At 37.0% G+C, this 17428-nt stretch overlaps 1 protein-coding gene across 2 annotated transcripts in view; it reads right to left on the reverse strand.

The window, feature by feature from the left end:
- The window catches only part of meis1a (Meis homeobox 1 a), a 35509-nt gene extending 19476 nt beyond the window's left edge, over nucleotides 1-16033 (reverse strand). For both annotated transcript variants that reach the window (XM_026932003.3, XM_026932002.3), the window contains exons 1-7: nucleotides 15501-16033; nucleotides 13838-14064; nucleotides 10888-11026; nucleotides 10587-10637; nucleotides 10437-10487; nucleotides 9809-9958; nucleotides 5356-5461 (exon numbers count right to left, since the gene is read on the reverse strand). In XM_026932003.3, the coding sequence (XP_026787804.1) occupies nucleotides 5356-5461; nucleotides 9809-9958; nucleotides 10437-10487; nucleotides 10587-10637; nucleotides 10888-11026; nucleotides 13838-14064; nucleotides 15501-15512 (736 nt within the window). In that variant the 5' untranslated portion in view covers nucleotides 15513-16033. The remainder of the gene's footprint in view (nucleotides 1-5355; nucleotides 5462-9808; nucleotides 9959-10436; nucleotides 10488-10586; nucleotides 10638-10887; nucleotides 11027-13837; nucleotides 14065-15500) is intronic.
- Between the last annotated feature and the right edge of the window lie 1395 nt (nucleotides 16034-17428).

A 17428-nucleotide genomic window follows, 5' to 3' on the forward strand; every position in this document is an offset into this window, starting at 1 on the left:
GCCTAGTGAAAAGTTTGGTAAAGATATTAAATGTAATGGAATTCACACAAAAACACTTAAAAGTTAGCATAAGCAGTTCAATTTAAACCATTAAAAAAAAAAATCACCATTTCCTCCAGCCATTCCTACTATCTAGCCAGCTAGCTAAACGCTAAAAAACCTTCTATCTATATATCTGACTGGTGCAAAGTTTAATGGAAAGTTTAGTAAAAATATTAAATGTAATGGAATTCACACAGAAACACCTTAAAATCAGCTTAAATTTGTCATTTTAAACCATTAAAAATATCACTCTCTCCTCCTGCTATCTCTACTAATGACTACTTGCTACCCAGCTAGCTAACTGTAGCAAACTAGCTTGCATTTGAAAGTGAGATTTCAGTATCTCAAATTCAAATTCAAATTTTATTGGTCACATACACAACCACACACAGTACAATGTGCAGTGAAATGTTTTTTTTCAACTGTCTGTGACACCAAAATAAAATTTACATAAACCAGAATTTACTTCTGTACAGGTAGGAAAGGAAAAATATAAAAGTATAAAAATATGATATAAGGAATACAAAGATCTGAGTCTTGATTTGCCGTATTATGTGCAATGATTTATTTAACAGCAGCCAAACCTGTTAAAATATATCATAAATATCAAAATAATGTTCAATGACATTAACTAAAGTAGCTAGCTTAGCACCTACGCTCTGTGGTGAAAGGTTTCTGGTTAGCACATTATGGGGCTTAGAAATGTGTTTTTTAATAGTTAGCTCCTCTTGGATGGTTTAAACAGATGATATAGGTTTGTATTCAAGTAGTTTGTGTTAGCGCTAAATTCACCTCAGCTCGACAATGTGGTAACATGTCAATCAAAATAATTTTCAATAACATGAACTAAATTAGCGAGCTAAGCTTTAAATATTTCTGATGACCACTTTGTGGAGCTGAGGTGAATTTAGCACTGAGGTAAAACATTCGTCCCAAATACAACTCTATATCGTCGGTCTAAGCCATTCAAGAGGAGCTAAATATTAAAAAAAAAAAAAAAAAACATTTCTAAGCTCTGAGGTACTTTAATTCCTGTTTTACAGACCCGGCTTTAGCCTTCCCACACTGCTCCACCCTTTAAACGCACAGGCTACACTAGCAGTACAGTCAGAATTTGCTATCATAAGGAACGTCATTTCCTGACTATTACACACACACACACACACACACACAGGCTAACACATGTACAAACACATCAAACATACATACACACTAGCCAGCAGAGTTCATCTGTCTCTCTCTGTATATATATGTGTGTGTGTGTGTGTGTGTTTGCGCGCATCATGCTCTAAACCATGGTTTGTGCTGCTACAGTTTATTTGTGCAGTTATGTGTATTTACACAGAGCCCATCTGGCCAAGGGGCTCTCACACACACACACACACACACACACACACATACATCCATACAAAAACTGCCTTGTGACGCCTCTGAGATCATTCCATTCATTAGAGATGAGTAATTAATAATGCTAACTCTGATCTATGCTAACCTTTTAGCCTCTATGCAGACATCGCTGAGAATTACTGCACGCTGCCTTCATGTGCTATGAGTTTCAGACCTAAAGTTTGAACTTAAACCTTCAGTAAACTCATAATTAGAAGTGAGAGTTTGGGAAAACAGTTTTGATAGCTGAGTAATTTAACTTTTTGGCTTTGCTAAGCGTTAGCTTTTTCATCGTGGCTGAGGAAAGGCTAGTTTTTGTGTTCGGTGGTAAGTACGTCTTTCTTTTTCTTTTTTTAAAAAATACAATTGACCTAGTAGTGACTGATTAAGCTATTTCTGGCTTAAACCTTGGTTGTATTATGTATTTTCTTCTTTCTTTCTTTTTTTTTTTTTTTTTTTTTTTTTTTTTTGCAATGGGTGAAAATAAATCCAGCTAGCTAATTAGCTAACGTTAGTGATGCACTAATGCAAAGACGTTGTACTTATGACTTCACAAGCAGGAAATAGGACCATCTACTAAACCATTTTCAGCTGTCACGAGGGAAAATATGTAAAAGATACATCTCTGTACAACTCCATATCAGCTTTGTAGCAACATTTTCAAGATGAAAGTGTTGAAGGAACAGCTGAAATTATACCACAGTAAGGTTGAATTCTCGATTCTGATTGGTCAGAACGTGTTGATTCCTTTTCTATAACAGCAGCTCTGACAAAAATGTCATCTGCAAAACAAATCACAAGTTTTATATTAATGCAATCGTGCTAATATGTTACATACGTTCTGTAGTAACAGCTCATTCAGAGGGACTTGTATGGCGGACGCTCCACATAATCTACGTCTAATAACAGAAAAATAGAAATGGTTGGTATGGTGAGCTTTTCTGTATGGAGATATTTATCGCTTATTCATGTTTCCAGTGTAACTTTCAGAGGTAAAGCTTTATTTTTTACTACCCTGGGAAAGTCTAAAGATAGAGGACGTTGCATTTTGCGGTTTCTTTATTACAAGCTAACTTTAAGAGACAGTGAGAGAATGACAAATCTTACAAAGAAATTAGGTAAGTACTTTGTTTCACAGATGTTCCACAACATTAAATGTAACTATAAACAAATGAAATGTACAACAAATGGAAAAATGGAAAGCGTTGATAAATTGCTGTGGTATAAGAGAAATAAAACCCTTTGGGACGTGATGTTATGGGAAATAAAGGAGGTTCCTATCACATATATTTATGACATATTTGTAGAAAAACACAAACTCCGAGCTGTCGCAAGCAACAAAGTGACAAGAGGCCATTCATTTCCTGTGTAAGTTTACGACACGGTACAGTGATTCTGCTGTCAAGGACAAACAATTCTACACAAATGAGCTATGATGTGGTACAGCGACAAATGCAAATGATTGGCACAAGTTGTCCAGCGTTCCCTGAAGTCTCTACTCTCAGAACTTTAGCTCCCGCTTAGGTCCTGTTCTGAGTCAACAATGGCAAATCAGAAGACAAAAGCTAAACCAATAACCACGTTTTATCTTTTCCATAATTTTATTACAAAAGTAAAATATGTTTTAAACAAAGGAGTCTAAATTATACAGTTGATTGTTTACATTTTGGCTGTTACTAAAAGTTTAACGATCAGATGTTATGGATCGATGCATCGATTTAAAAGGCAACAATTGAAATGAATCGAGGCAACAATAAATCAATTTAAAATTAATAATAAATAAAGTAATTTTTAAACTGATGTGTAAATAACATAATAGGCTAGCAAGATGATTTGCCCGTAACTCTAATATATAATATAATCTTTTTCTCTATGTGATTATCATTTGCGAATTAAAGCTAGGCAAACAAAGTTGGTCACATATCAATCTGAGGCCACTAAATTATATCATATAAAAATTATATCATTGTCATATGAATCGAATCGTAACGTAGCAGTTTCAGTGGTATCATCAAATATCAAATCAGTGCCTTAAGAATTGAAATCATATCATATTGTGTGGAAGCCTGAGGTTTCTACCACTAGCTATTACCATTTCTTATCACAACGACACAACAGAATAGGCCACGCCCACAAGATACAACAGTAGTGGTAGCTGCACTACTACGAGACAAACCTGTGGTGACATCGTCGGCTTGTCCCTAGCTAGTGTGAACACTGGTTATTTTGAAACAATGAGCTGATTGTCAAACTTGTGCTTCAAATAATAAACTGTTTACTGTCTCCAGAAGTGGAAAAGTTCCAGACGACAAGACATGTATCTTTTTTTTCAAAGATGACTCGAAGTAAATGGAAGACAGTGGAAAGCTTCTCTCGACTGTTATGCTTGTGCAGAAACCTCACTTCCTCTGGAGGAAACCTGGCCACTTGGATGTTCCTGTATTAGTTCAAAGTAAAGACTGGGACCTGCACTGTCTCAGGGGTTGGTGGTGATGTGGGGAAAACTTCTATAAATTTAATCATGTTTATACACTTGTAAAGTGATTTTCCACTGCAGGAACTTGGTCAGGAACCCATAAACCTTTTCAGGAACTCAAGAACTGAAGGTGTGTTCACACTATCAGCAAACCAGGTACTTTTTCAGTAGGTGCATTTTCACTGGAAGAACATTTTCAGGAACCTAAGATTTTTGCAGGAACTTGAGAACTTTAGGCACATTTACACTCCAGATGTATTAACAGGAACCCAAAAACTTTTTCAGGAACTCAAGGAACTTCAGGTGCACGTACACTACGGATATCTTTTCAGGAATACAGGAACATTTTCAGGGACTCTGGAAATTAGGTGTGCTCCTGCTGGAGGATTTAGGACCAATTTTAGCTCCTGGGCCAAACCGTATTTCTACAAATGTTTTTGTGCCAGAGTAGGTAATTTTTATGGACCAGGAACTAGTAGGGGGCAGGATGTACTGTGCCAAATGTCAGTGATTTGTTCAATGTGTGTGGAGGAGGATTCGAGATACACAGAGGTGTCTCTAAACATGGTGTCTCTAAACATGGATTTACACTGCAGATACATTGACAGGAACCCAAAACTTTTTGAGGAACTCAAGATCTTTAGGTGCATTTACACTGCACATATGTTGACAAGAATCCTAGAACTTTTTAAAGAACTTTTTAAATTTTAGGAGAAACTTAGGCTTATGTCTAATGTTTTTTTGCCAAACATTTAAGTGACCTAACCATTGCTTGTATCACCGCTGTTGTTCTACACAAGAGTCACGGTCCCTGCAGTGTGGTGGAAACACAGAACAGGAACTCATCGGGGAACTGTGTAGTTCTAGTTCAGGAAAGTAACCCAAAAACTAGAAATATGCCTAAACACATAATCTGTCTTTCTCAACTAAGGGAGCATGTTATTCTGACAGAGGCAGCCAAACAGCTGTGAGGACACACACATCACATCTACACACACACACACACACACACACACACACATTTGCACGCACATGAATGCTTTGGGGAAGTGTGTATTCTGTTTTTTATTGGCCATGGTTTGGTGCACAGGGTTGAATAGCACAGACCAGACTCTCTTTCTATCCACCATGCACCATTTCCTGACTAATCCACACACACACACACACATACTCACACACAAACACACACACACACTCCAGCCTCACTAAAAACCTAAAATATCTTCATTCTCATATGCATGCATCTGTGTGTGTGTGTGTGTTGTAGTGGTAGTAGTAGTAGTAGTGGACCCCCAGGGTGGTGCTAAAGTGTAAACCTATGCAAGAGATGACAAAACCTCAGCAGCTCTGTTTCACTTGGCACATGGTGCACACTTCACAAATACTCATGCTAATATGACAGCCACTATGTGTGTGTGTGAGTGTGTGTGTGTGTGTGGGGGGGGGGTTACCATGTTCACTACTGTTGTCTCCGTTGAGAGAACTGGAACGTCCGCCGCAGGGTGCCGGACCTTCGGTGGAGTGAACGGAGACGGAGTCATCTTCCCTCCAACACATCTTGAGAGAGAGAGAGAGATGGGAATGAGAGAGAGAGAGAGAGAGAGTATTAGATATAGTGGTGATATATGATTTGGTCCAGTGCAGTATGAAACTGCATACCAGACTCATGCTGTAAGAGATAATATAGAACACATGCTCAGTTTTCATGCATGCACACACGCACACACACACACACACACACACACACACAGGGCTAGAACACAGCTAGAACATATGGAGGTAGGGGGGTGATAGGGTTTGTGACACACGAAGGTGGAAACCGCCACAGAAATGAAACTAACTATCATCTACAATAAAGATGATGATGTACCAGATACATTAACACATCTTTCCCACCATCCTGGTTATTTCTATTCGGGGGCGTCTTTATTTTTGATAATGGAGACAAGCTATTTGTAATGCCCATCACATTTAACTTGCTAGATTATTTCTTTATTTCCACTGCCACGTAAGTTGTTCTGTAACTAAGTACAATAATAAATTTGTTCATCATTCTTCCCAATGTATTATGATTAACAAACAAGACTAGTGGGTGGAGCTAGAAATAGTGCAGACCAAAATGCTTTAATTTTTGTTCTTACTGAGCAAAACTTATTTCTATTGGACAGATCGTTCTGCCATTTCAGCAGAAATACCCCATTACATGAGCTTCACAGATTGTGGCCGCCTGGTTAGCATTATCCAGCTAGCCTGTGAAGACAACTCTCGACTGCAGAGGTGTCAGAGATTGTCAGAGGTGTTGAACAATTAACATGGATTGCTAAGCTAACAGCTGATGTAGCTAGCTAGCGTTATTTGTGGTTATTTGAGATTGAATGTGGGAGGCCACAAGAGCATCTCTGTTTTGACATTGCCCATTTCTGTTTGGGCTTTCAAAAAACAGGAAACATACAATGCTGTTATGAGAGTCAAGTGGCTGGTCCGAACTGCACTTCAGTCATCTCTCAGTTACTCCAATTGACGAATTTTTTAATACACATTTTTGTGTCTGCATTCTGTAAGGATTTTATTTTTTTCTGCATGGGAGCATCATCAGAGGTGGGCAATGGTGCATGCATGCAGCTTAGAGGAAACAGTGGTGCAGATCATTGATTTTTCTAACACAGTCATCACAGATTCTTGCCTAAATCTCTCTAAAACAGCTTTTCTACTGGACAGTAACATCATCTTCATTAGTGTCGTGACTGTTGGTGTTCATACAGCGTTTGGAATGTTTGAGATTAGTTTTTTATTTATCCACCCACAGAAATGTTTTCTCTTTGCTGACATGTAGTGCGATTTAACTATTTTTTAAGCTGTCCCTCAACTATGTAAAATCCACCATCTTAAAATCGGCCCAAATCCAAAATGGCTTCTTATTCACTACAAACGCTCATTACATAAGATACAACATAATAGCATTGTAACATGTATGAAGTGCACTATTACACAACAAAACAAGGTTTGAGTATTTAACATGATCAGACTGAGTTTGCATTCAACATTTAAGTATTGGTGCCCTCAGCTTCATCTGGGTCACTGCGTTACTGCAGACGCTTTTCCCTGGTTAGGGTCGTGGTGGATCGGGAGTCTATCCCGGGAATACTGGGTGTGAGGCGAGATCATCATACACCCTGGATGGGAAGCTAGTCCATCACACAGCACCATGCACACACACATTCACACCTATTCACACACACATTCATACCTAGAGGCAATTTAAAGTCGCCAATTCACCTACAGGTATGTTTTTGGGAGGTGGAAAGAAACCGGAGAGGAAACCCACATGGATAAGAAGAGCATGTGAAACTCCAAATAGACAGTAACACGAGCTCAGGAACGAACCAGGAACCCTGGAGCTGTGATACGGCAAGGCTGTAATTCTATCTTTTTTTTTTTAATTCACTGTCAAAGCAATATGGAAAATTTCATGTACTTGATTGCATATTTAAAAGTACATAGCATAACAGTCACCATCCCACAACCTCCAGAGAAACTCCTCCTACAGTTAGTGTCATGTAATGAAAAAGTGGCACGTGTAAGCATGCACACACAGAAAGCAAGTTAGAGAGAGACAAGCCCAACTCTGAAAATTTGACAAGGCAAATCTGAAAGTCCATTTAACACACGAGCATTTCCCTCATATGCAAAGCAAACACAGAAATGTAAACATGTGGCTTCATTCAGAAACAACACGATCCCATGAGCCTTTGAAGCCAGACCCGCATCGGCTCTTTTATACACACAACCCGAAAAGCAGGATGTTTTTTAAACTCAGCCCCAACAGAGAACATGATTGTTGGGTAATAATGTTCGACTTGCACATAAACACTGATTCCTCCCTTGCGTCATCGTCGTGCTTTTCCAGCCGAACATTCATAAAACATCAAACTCCACACTGACCTCAGAACAGCTGCGGTGGATAAACCTTGTGTAAACTGTATAAGACCCGAAGCAAAACTTCCCCTCGCACAACACTGAGAACGCCCCGAGCACAATGCCATTCAAGCCTACTTTCAGAAATAAACCGAGCTCAAATGTCTGCGTAACCTTTATTAATGCTTTCACCGGGGTTAAGACACTAACATGTCTGTAGTGCTTACAGTTCGAATTTTCTGCGCCAGTGAGCTTGAGAGATTTTTATCACTTTACGTTCTACTGAAGAAGTTAACAGTATATGGTCAGGGTTAGAACATAGGATGCAGGATAGACGTATTATCACTATTAAAATGAAACTGAATGAATGGCTGTCATCTAAAATTAATAGCAAGGTTGAAAACAAGAATTACGCTCCAGTCATGCCACTGCATCACATTAACACTGGACAAAGAGTATTTGCCCGTTTACTCTCTATAGTAAACCAATTTCCTGTCTTAAAGGTTAAATATTGCATAAGTATTATCTACACATATTATAATACTTGAAGACATTTGATGAAGATTTGCTTGAGTCTTAGCTACTTAAGAAAAAATATTATCATTATTAGTTCCTACTTCTCATTTCAAAAGCTTTATTACAGCTGTTCTAGGGCTACAAATAAAAAGAAAAGAATGATCTTTAAATCTGTGACACATCATGGCTTGTTGAAATATTGTAAATATATTAAATATACTGCAATCCACTTCACAGTATGTAGAGGCTTAGAAAAGGGTTCTTCAGCTGTCCTTCATGGAGAACAGTTAAAGGTGATATGTCAAACACTACAACAGATTATTTCTCTGTTAGAAGGGTTCCAAGTACAGCTCTTCTTTTTGTGGAGGATAAGATAACCATTCATTATCCAATGAACCCTTAAAGAAACCTCGAAGAAATGTAATACAGTCTAGTCTTGTTTTTTTTTTTTTTTTTGATCCATATCATGCACTGTCAAAGTTTCTAGTTTCTAATGATGTTGTTGTTGTTGTTGTTGTTGATTCAGTGTTTTAGGAAATTTCAGAAAAAGCTCATTTATGTATTGTGGAAAAAACCCACATACTGCAGTATTTCTATAAGACATGATATGATATTTACATTTAAAGGAAATACTGCAATTTGGCAGTTTGACAAGCTCGAACTCTAACACACAGCGAAACATGAGTTACTGGTTCTCGTTGTGTATCAGACCTTAAGACAAAAAAACTACAATAAAGAAAGAAATAAAATAAAAAAGAAGAAGATTACATGCAGGTAGTATTTAGTAGGAAAGCATGTCATATTCTGACCCTTTTACTCACTGTAATAAAACCTGCTTTCTTTCTATTCACTATAAAAGAGAAATCTGTCGTCTTCAAACAGCCTGTACATTATGTATTTGCTTGCCTACAATATTTGTATCTAAGATTTTTATTTGTATCCACATCCGCACAGGATATCTTTTAACCTCTGATATACAGTATAGCCTAGTCAGTTGTTTTATGTTTGACTGTTTTTTGGTTTTGTTTTTTTTGGAATTTACTTATATGGACATCTCAAGCAATAGTCTTTAAGTTTATATTATATTTATGTTCAATAACCTGAGCATTAAATGCAGTGATGAATAAATACATGCAGTAATCTGACACAGGTTTACTGAGACAGTTAGGTTTGAGAAGTGCACTGGATACTCCCTGCTCTCCCAGCTGAAAGGTGATTAGGGCGTGTTTCCAGACACAAACCCAGTGTTTCTTTATTCCTAATGTACAGAACAGCAGACCACGCGCATGCGCACACGCAGCTTATCGATAACGACCCATAAGCAGACGTTAAATCCGCCGACAGTTTAAGGTTTATTGGCCAAACCGAATTTATTCCGCTTCATTGCGCTTCAAACGGGCTCCAAATGAAATAAACCCGAGATGAAATAAAGGCTGATCACAATGAAATCCTGCAGATTATAAAGAGACTGACTTGATCCGCGGTGCCGCCGGAGTTTCGACTGAATTCCTCACTGTCGGATTTGGAGGATCCTTCTCTGTCATCCACCACCAGGTCCATCGGCATCTTCCCTTTCAGACAGCTGATGTACCGGTGACAGAAATTATCACAAAGCTCGTGGACCTGCAGTGCGCAAAAAAAATAATAATAATAATAATAATAATAATAATAAATCACGTGATCACACGTTTGCATTTTCTTTTACACGTGGAAAACGTGTGAAGGTGCGTTTCAGAGTGGCATGTGAATAATGTGAGATTAGCCTACATGTTAATGAAGAAAGAGAATGAAAGAGAGGAATGCCCTACATGTGGAACATGAACATAAATGAATTAGAGGCTACGCGTGAGAATAAACCGAGCACGTGGGCAAGCAAGCATGAAAAATGAACGAATTGTAAAATAAATCACACGTGAAAATAAAAACATTTTTTGATTGTTTTTTTTTGTGTGTGTGTGTGTAAAAAATGCAAAAAAAAAATGCAAAAAAAAAAAAAAGATGCATAATTTTCACTGTGGTTCTTGAGACAAGAATAGCAACAACAACAACAACAACAACAATAACAATAATAATAATAATAATAATAGTAGTAGTAGCTCACCTTCTCTAATTCTAAAAGATGAAAACGCAGCACTTGTATGGCTTGTACCATCTGTGAAATGAAAAATTTGAAATGAATTATTAATTAGTGATGTTATTATTTTTACAGAGGATTTGTTATGCAGTTTGTACAGAAGCGCGCTTTTCCTACCAGGTTATCCAAGTCTGGATTGGGCGTGAAGAACGGCTTTTCTGTCCTGATCTGCAATGGAAATAACATTTTAAATAAATAAATAAATAAATAAATAAATAAATAAATAGTAGCTTAATTCGTCTCAATCTTAGCGCATGCTCAGTCGGGCTCAGTGTCACATTTACAAGCCATGGCGTTTATTCGACACGTATTACGTCATTTGTTTATTTATTACGTCACTCAGTCATGGCGTTTATTCGACACGGCTCATTACAAGTCATTTAGGTCATGCAGAGTGTTACAGGTGGGAAAGTGGGACCTGTTTTGAAAACACGGTAATGTCCTCGTCGAAGGATGCGGATGAGCAGACATCAGCCGCCAGGCCGCTCTCTCTCGGCGTACACGTCGCTAATTCACATTTCTCAAAAACCAGTGCAAGCAGAGGAAACAGCGGGTGTCTGGATTACAAAAAATAAAAAAATAGTAATAAGAACATCAAGCAATCAGAAAAAAAAACAATAAAAACATCAAGCAATCAGAAAAAAAAACAATAAAATAATCAAACAATCAGAAAAAAAACAATAAAAACATCAAACAATCAAAAAAAAAACAATATCAAAATCAAACAATAAAAAAAACAATAAAAACGTCAAGCAATCAGAAAAAAAAACAATAAAAACATCAAACAATCAGAAAAAAAACCAATAAAAACATCAATCAAAAAAAATCAATAAAAAAATCAAACAATAAAAAAAACCAATAAAAAAATCAATCAGAAAAAAAACAATAAAAAAATCAAACGATCAAAAAAAAAAACAATTAAAAAAAACCACGGGTTAATTACATGTTTATTTTTTAAATAATAATTTAATAATTATTTAATAATAAAATCCTTGATGTAGCTTTCTGATGCACAATCACTCTGTTTCCTTCCTTAAAGTTTTAAGTGTTATCTAAAATAGTTCCTATATAATCCTATAATTAAACTGAGGTTCCAACTAAAAAAAATAAAAAAGGTGATGCACTGAATCTGATTCATTTTAACATCTATAGATAGATGTATATACATCACTTCCATGTTACAACAGAAACATAAAAATATAAAATAGTAAATAAATATGATGCTCAACACACATTACTGCCAAAAGTAAATTAAAAGACAGGTGTGTAAGTTTTGTGTATTTTATTCGTGTGAAAATAATGGACACATTTGAATCAAGTCAATTCAGTGCATCACTTTTTTTCAGTGGATTAAGTGATTTAAATTAAAAAAAAAAAAAAGAAATGTATGCACACCTTCAATAAAATAATATCAGGTTGCAGGTTTGATACAAAAATTTGGCTACACATTTAGCTGTCTTTGTGTGGTTGTTAGCCTGTTGTTAGCCTGTGTAGACTAATCCAGGCTTTATAAAAACAAAACAAAACAAAAACATGCATATATTAATCAGCTAGTCATATATACGACAACAAACTGTTACTGAGATACTCTTCACTTCATTTCCCAACCAATTCAAATGTGTAAAAAAAGTAAATAAAAGAAGGAAGAATACTATAAATTTTAAACAGTACTCCCAGGTTACCATAGTTACTGTAAATGACGTGCTAGTGGGTTGTTCTGTTGATATTGTTGCTCTGGTACGTGATTTGGGACAAAACACACAAATATAACCCGAAAAAATACACTTCAGCTCGTTGAGAACATTTCAGCTAAAGAGTGATTAAATAAACAGACTAATTTAATCAATTCTCTCGTAATGATTGAGCCTGATCCTGAGGCTGTGTCCGCAATAACTGTGTTAATCTCACATCACTTCACAACAAAAACCATAAAAAGTCAGAACACAAAGAGACAATCTGGCTCTGTCCCAAATCACAAACTCACTCAACTGTGGGTTACCATGGTTACCTAAGATGGAGGGTACTGTTGTATTAACACAACATTTTAACTTTAGTGGGTTACTTCAGTGTGCGGTTTGGAGCACAGCCAGTGTGTTAAGTGTTTTGCAGTATAACGGCATTTACACCTCGACATTATAGACCATGAACAGTTTAGTGTGTGTGTGTGTGTGTGTGTGTGTGAGTGTGAGTGTGAGTGTGAATGCTAGGACTATTATCATTGTGTTTTAAAAAGTGTTCCTTGTTTTATTTAATAAATCCGTTTTTAGTTTCTGAGCAAATAATATTTTTAAAAAATCAGCGTCCATATGACTGCTGTTTGTTTGTTTGTTTGTTTGTTTATCCACACACAGAAATCAGCTACTATATAAATGCTATAGTTGATGTAGATTATATGAAGGATTAAGGATTACTATATTATTACTATTACAGGTTTTACATTTTAAAATTGTTCCTTGTTTTATTTAAAAAATTTTGTTTTTTTTCCCCCTTAGCCATTGTCCCTCTGTCATTTGTTTATTTATTTTTGTTTTGTTTGTTTGTTTGATCTAAATTAATTAGCTTTTTCCTCCCAACATGCCAGTGCTACAATTTACCAAAGCACAGAAAACATAACTAGAGAGAACATAATAAATATAGTTATAAATCGCTTACAGGAAATCACAAACATGTCACACAAACATGTCACACATGTTTTTCCACGTGTGTTTATGTAAATAACGTGCGTGTGTGTGTGTGTTGGGGGGGTGGGTTTTACACGTGAAGGTGCATTTCACCATGTTGTGCACACACACGTGAATTCAGTGTGGGAGCGCGTGAAAACCCAAACGCTGTGAAGGGGAAACAAAGCACGTGCACTACACGTGAAAACAAACGCAACACAGCAGAAAAATGACTGAATCCCATAAATAAAATGAAATGAAAAATTTCACGTGAAAGTAAAAACACGTGCACTACAGGTAGAAAAAATGGGTGAAAGTAATGAAGATGTGAACTATGTGTGTGTGTGTGTGTGTGTGTGTGTGACTTTTCTGTAAGCTTATATAATAACTCATACTATGATCAATATATTAAAGATTAGTCTAATGATCTATTGTGCGTCATTAAGGCATAATTTAATTAAATATGTAACACAATGCTCTCGCGCATCTAAGCAGAAATTCTCACAACTTTTCTGCATTGTTTGGTGGCCCGAGCTATAACAGGTTCAGCATCAATAGTTCAGCCTACAGTAAAATAATAAATTAGCTGATTTTACACATTACAGAGCAGGAAATTCAGACTCTACAGCAGCTCCAGGAGCCATAAGCGCTCTATAATAAGTGCCGGGGTTTTTTTTATGATTAACGCCATAAAAGGAGGACACATACCCATAAATGGCGTCTTTGTCGCGTTTTAGCGCGTCGTTAACAGCCGAGCCCACGCCGGGAGCCGCCGCCAGCGGATAGTGGTGCGCGTGCAGCGCGGCGGCGGCGGCGGCGGGACCGGGACCCCCGTGAACCGCGTGCACGGCGCGCGCCGCCGCGTGAGGCTCGCCGTACACCGCCGGGGCCGGGATCCCGAGCCCGTCCCCTCCGTAATGCACCAGATCCTCGTACTGAACACACACACACACACACACACACACTGAATTAATCTAAAACATTAAATCTACACAATGCAGTCCAATAGAAATGCGGTTTCAACAATACACACGCACAATACAGTAACAATAAACCACAAATATTAACCAATATTACTGACTATAATCTATAATCATTCATAATAAAAAAAACTGCATATCCATGTAGACTAATCACATTCCTGTCCCAGATTTATTTTAAAGTTTCCAACACATATGAAAGTATTTATTATTTCTGCTAAAAAAAAAATTATTATTTCAGCAGTTCAAAACAACAATCCTAAAATAATGAGACTGAACTTGGGTTTAAAGATTAACCTAAAATTAACCACAAATCTGATCCAATTTTCCTGCAATCTGATAAGACTAATGATAATTGGGCAAACTTTAGGCTACTGGAACAGAAGTAAGATTTTTTCAGTTTGCTCAAATCTAAAAAATCAAAACAAAAAATTTAAACTTTAGGTTACATTAAGTGTTAAAATTTCCGTAAAATGTTAAGCAAATGAAAAAAATTACAAAATAAAAAATTCCATGGAACCCTGAACAAAATGACTGTGTGTGTGTGTGTGTGTGTAGCCTTCATTAGCCGTGTTTAAATCTTTACCCATCTATACTAATGGTGTAAATACTACATTTAAAAAAAATCATCAAAGGAATTATTAAGAAATTATTGAGAAATAAAGCTGAATCTTGGCTACATTTCAGAAAGAGTGATAGAATTTACTTTACACATAAATGTCCTCAAGGTTAGATTCAAATTTGTACCTACGGAAATGGGCCACGTCTCAAGTCTTTTGGTAGCGCGCACACACACACACACTCACATTCACACACACACACACACACACACACACACACACACAAATGAGTTTTTTAGTCATAGATTTTTAGCTTTTGTCAAGACACCTATAAATGAATAAGTGTAGATTCAGGTGAGGAAGAAAAAAAATTCATAAAGACCCTAATAATGAAATTAACCAGCAGATGAAATCGGAATAAGCAAGTTGTTCTGGTAGAATGAGTGCTATGACATTAAATAACAATGATATTTTTGTTCCTATAAAGAATTTGAATTATATATATATATTTTTTTGTTTGGTGTCAGAAAGTCCTGAAGAAGCATTACATCCACCTTACATGTCCACAGGATGTGCCTATATTCCCAAGTTTCAGGAATTTACTTCACTGTGGCACCAAATAAAAACAAAACAAAACCAAAAAAGGGTTAAAGATTCATCTGTTGACCATCTTTTCTACCATCTTTATTTTTAAGAGTGATAACCATGTGAGTCCTCCATGATTCCTGTAATTTATTAATGCTGAATCTGTGTACACTTGATAGTTGACTTCCACTGAACCCAAGAAGATAAAAATCATTTTTTTCCCCCCGGTATTTTTGGTTTACGCACCCGCTGCGCCATGAGGAGGAGGTGGAGGAGGATGAGGAGGAGGAGGAGGAAGAGGAGGTGGTGGAGAAGGAGGTGGAGAAGGAGGTGGAGAAGGAGGTGGTGGTGGTGGTGGAGGTGGCGGCGCAGCACCGAGTCCCCGCTCACACCGAGGCCGGCTTTGGGCGCGCCGAAGGCGGCTGTGCGGAACCACGGAGCCGCTCGGACTCACACCGCATCAGGGAGTCCACCGAGCTCAGGCGCTGCTCACACACACCGCCACATTGTCAATCCGCCAGCAAACTCCTGCTCGCTGTTAAGTGCCAAAAGTGCCAGGTTCCACCTTTTTTCTTTCTTTCTTTCTTTTTTTTTTAATGCCACAAGAAGCAACAACAAACCAAAGAGTCGAAGCTGAAGATGTTCCAAAATGGTGCTGCGTTTATTCCAGCCGTGTTTACAAGTCGGATAAAATCCCCATGCTGGCCGAGGAAAGTCGCCTAGTCTTAATTCAGTGTCGTGTCTCCGAGCTGGACAGCGGGACAGACAGAGAGAGAGAGAGAGAGAGAGAGAGAGAGAGAGAGAGAAGGAGGTATTGAGGGAGTGTTTGTCCTTAAAGGAGCCGCTATAGCACACATCAGCAACCAGCCTGTAGGATACCACATTATATTAAAGGTCTTTAGTATCACTTTACTTTACATTATTAGACACTGCTATTATATATATATATTTGTGTGTGTGTGTGTGTGTATACATACACACACATACATACACACACACACACACACACACAAATATATTTAATATAATATAATATAATATAATATAATATAATATAATATAATATAATATACTTATATATAATATATAATATACTGTAATATAATATACTTATCATATATAAGTATATACTGCTATATAATAAACTTTTTTTTTTTTTGCCAAAGAAAATAAGTTACTTTTATAAACAGGCTATGTTATATGCCACTGGATATATGTTGGAAATATCAAACTGAAAAAAAAAAAAAAATTCTTAAAAGTATAAAGGTTTTAAAATCGTAAGATCTGCTTTGGAGTTACTGAAGGTCAAACCTTAAAATAAGAGTTTGCCAATACATATCTGGGGCGTCTATGTTTGAATTATCTTAAAATCCCTTCGAAACTACGAAAACCTTAAAACATTCTAAGAATTTTCCATGAATTGTTTTTTTCCCCATTCGGTGCATGATTTTATCCAAAGACGTACAAGAGAGGCAGAATACACACCGTTCATACAGCTGCTGAAAAGTGACATAAGCACCACAAAATATGCTCAAGTTCCCAACCTCTTAGAGAAAAAGATTACACAATGTACTGTTTAATCAGTAAAAGGTTCTTAAGCTTTTAAAAGGGTTCTACATGGAAGAGTTCTACATGGAACCTATGATGTACATAAGTCCTGCGTGTATACATTCACTCACTGTTTGGATGGTTAATGGTTCTAGCTTTCCTGAAAGATTTTTCTGAAAAGGAAACCGTCTGTTTTAGAGTTCGACCCAGAACCATTCAAGGGTTCTCTCAGAGGAACAAGCCAAAGAACCCTTTAGGGTGCTAGATTGAAGTTTGTTTGTAGGCAGTACAGAGAGCTCAAAGCTCCTTCAGGAATGTTCTGTTTCAGTTCAATACTCTACGAACAAGACAGAAGTTCCAGGTTCCTGGAAGATCTAGGGAGTTCTTCAGGTTACCTCACTGCCATAATCTTTAAAATTGTCTCCAGATACTTTGTTGCAAATGTTCTTGAAACACAAATGGCTCCTTACCTCATCTTAATTTCAGTAAGAATAAACATTTCTTCACCCTTCAAAAAAAAAAAAGATAAAGAACCCTGAAGAATTTATGGATTTGTACATATGGAGGAACCCTTAATGAGTTTATACAGAGTTTATGGGAAGCTATAAGAACACTTAACTATTCAA

This window comes from Pangasianodon hypophthalmus, chromosome 26 (assembly GCF_027358585.1).
Source record: "Pangasianodon hypophthalmus isolate fPanHyp1 chromosome 26, fPanHyp1.pri, whole genome shotgun sequence".
NCBI classification, from domain to species: domain Eukaryota; kingdom Metazoa; phylum Chordata; class Actinopteri; order Siluriformes; family Pangasiidae; genus Pangasianodon; species Pangasianodon hypophthalmus.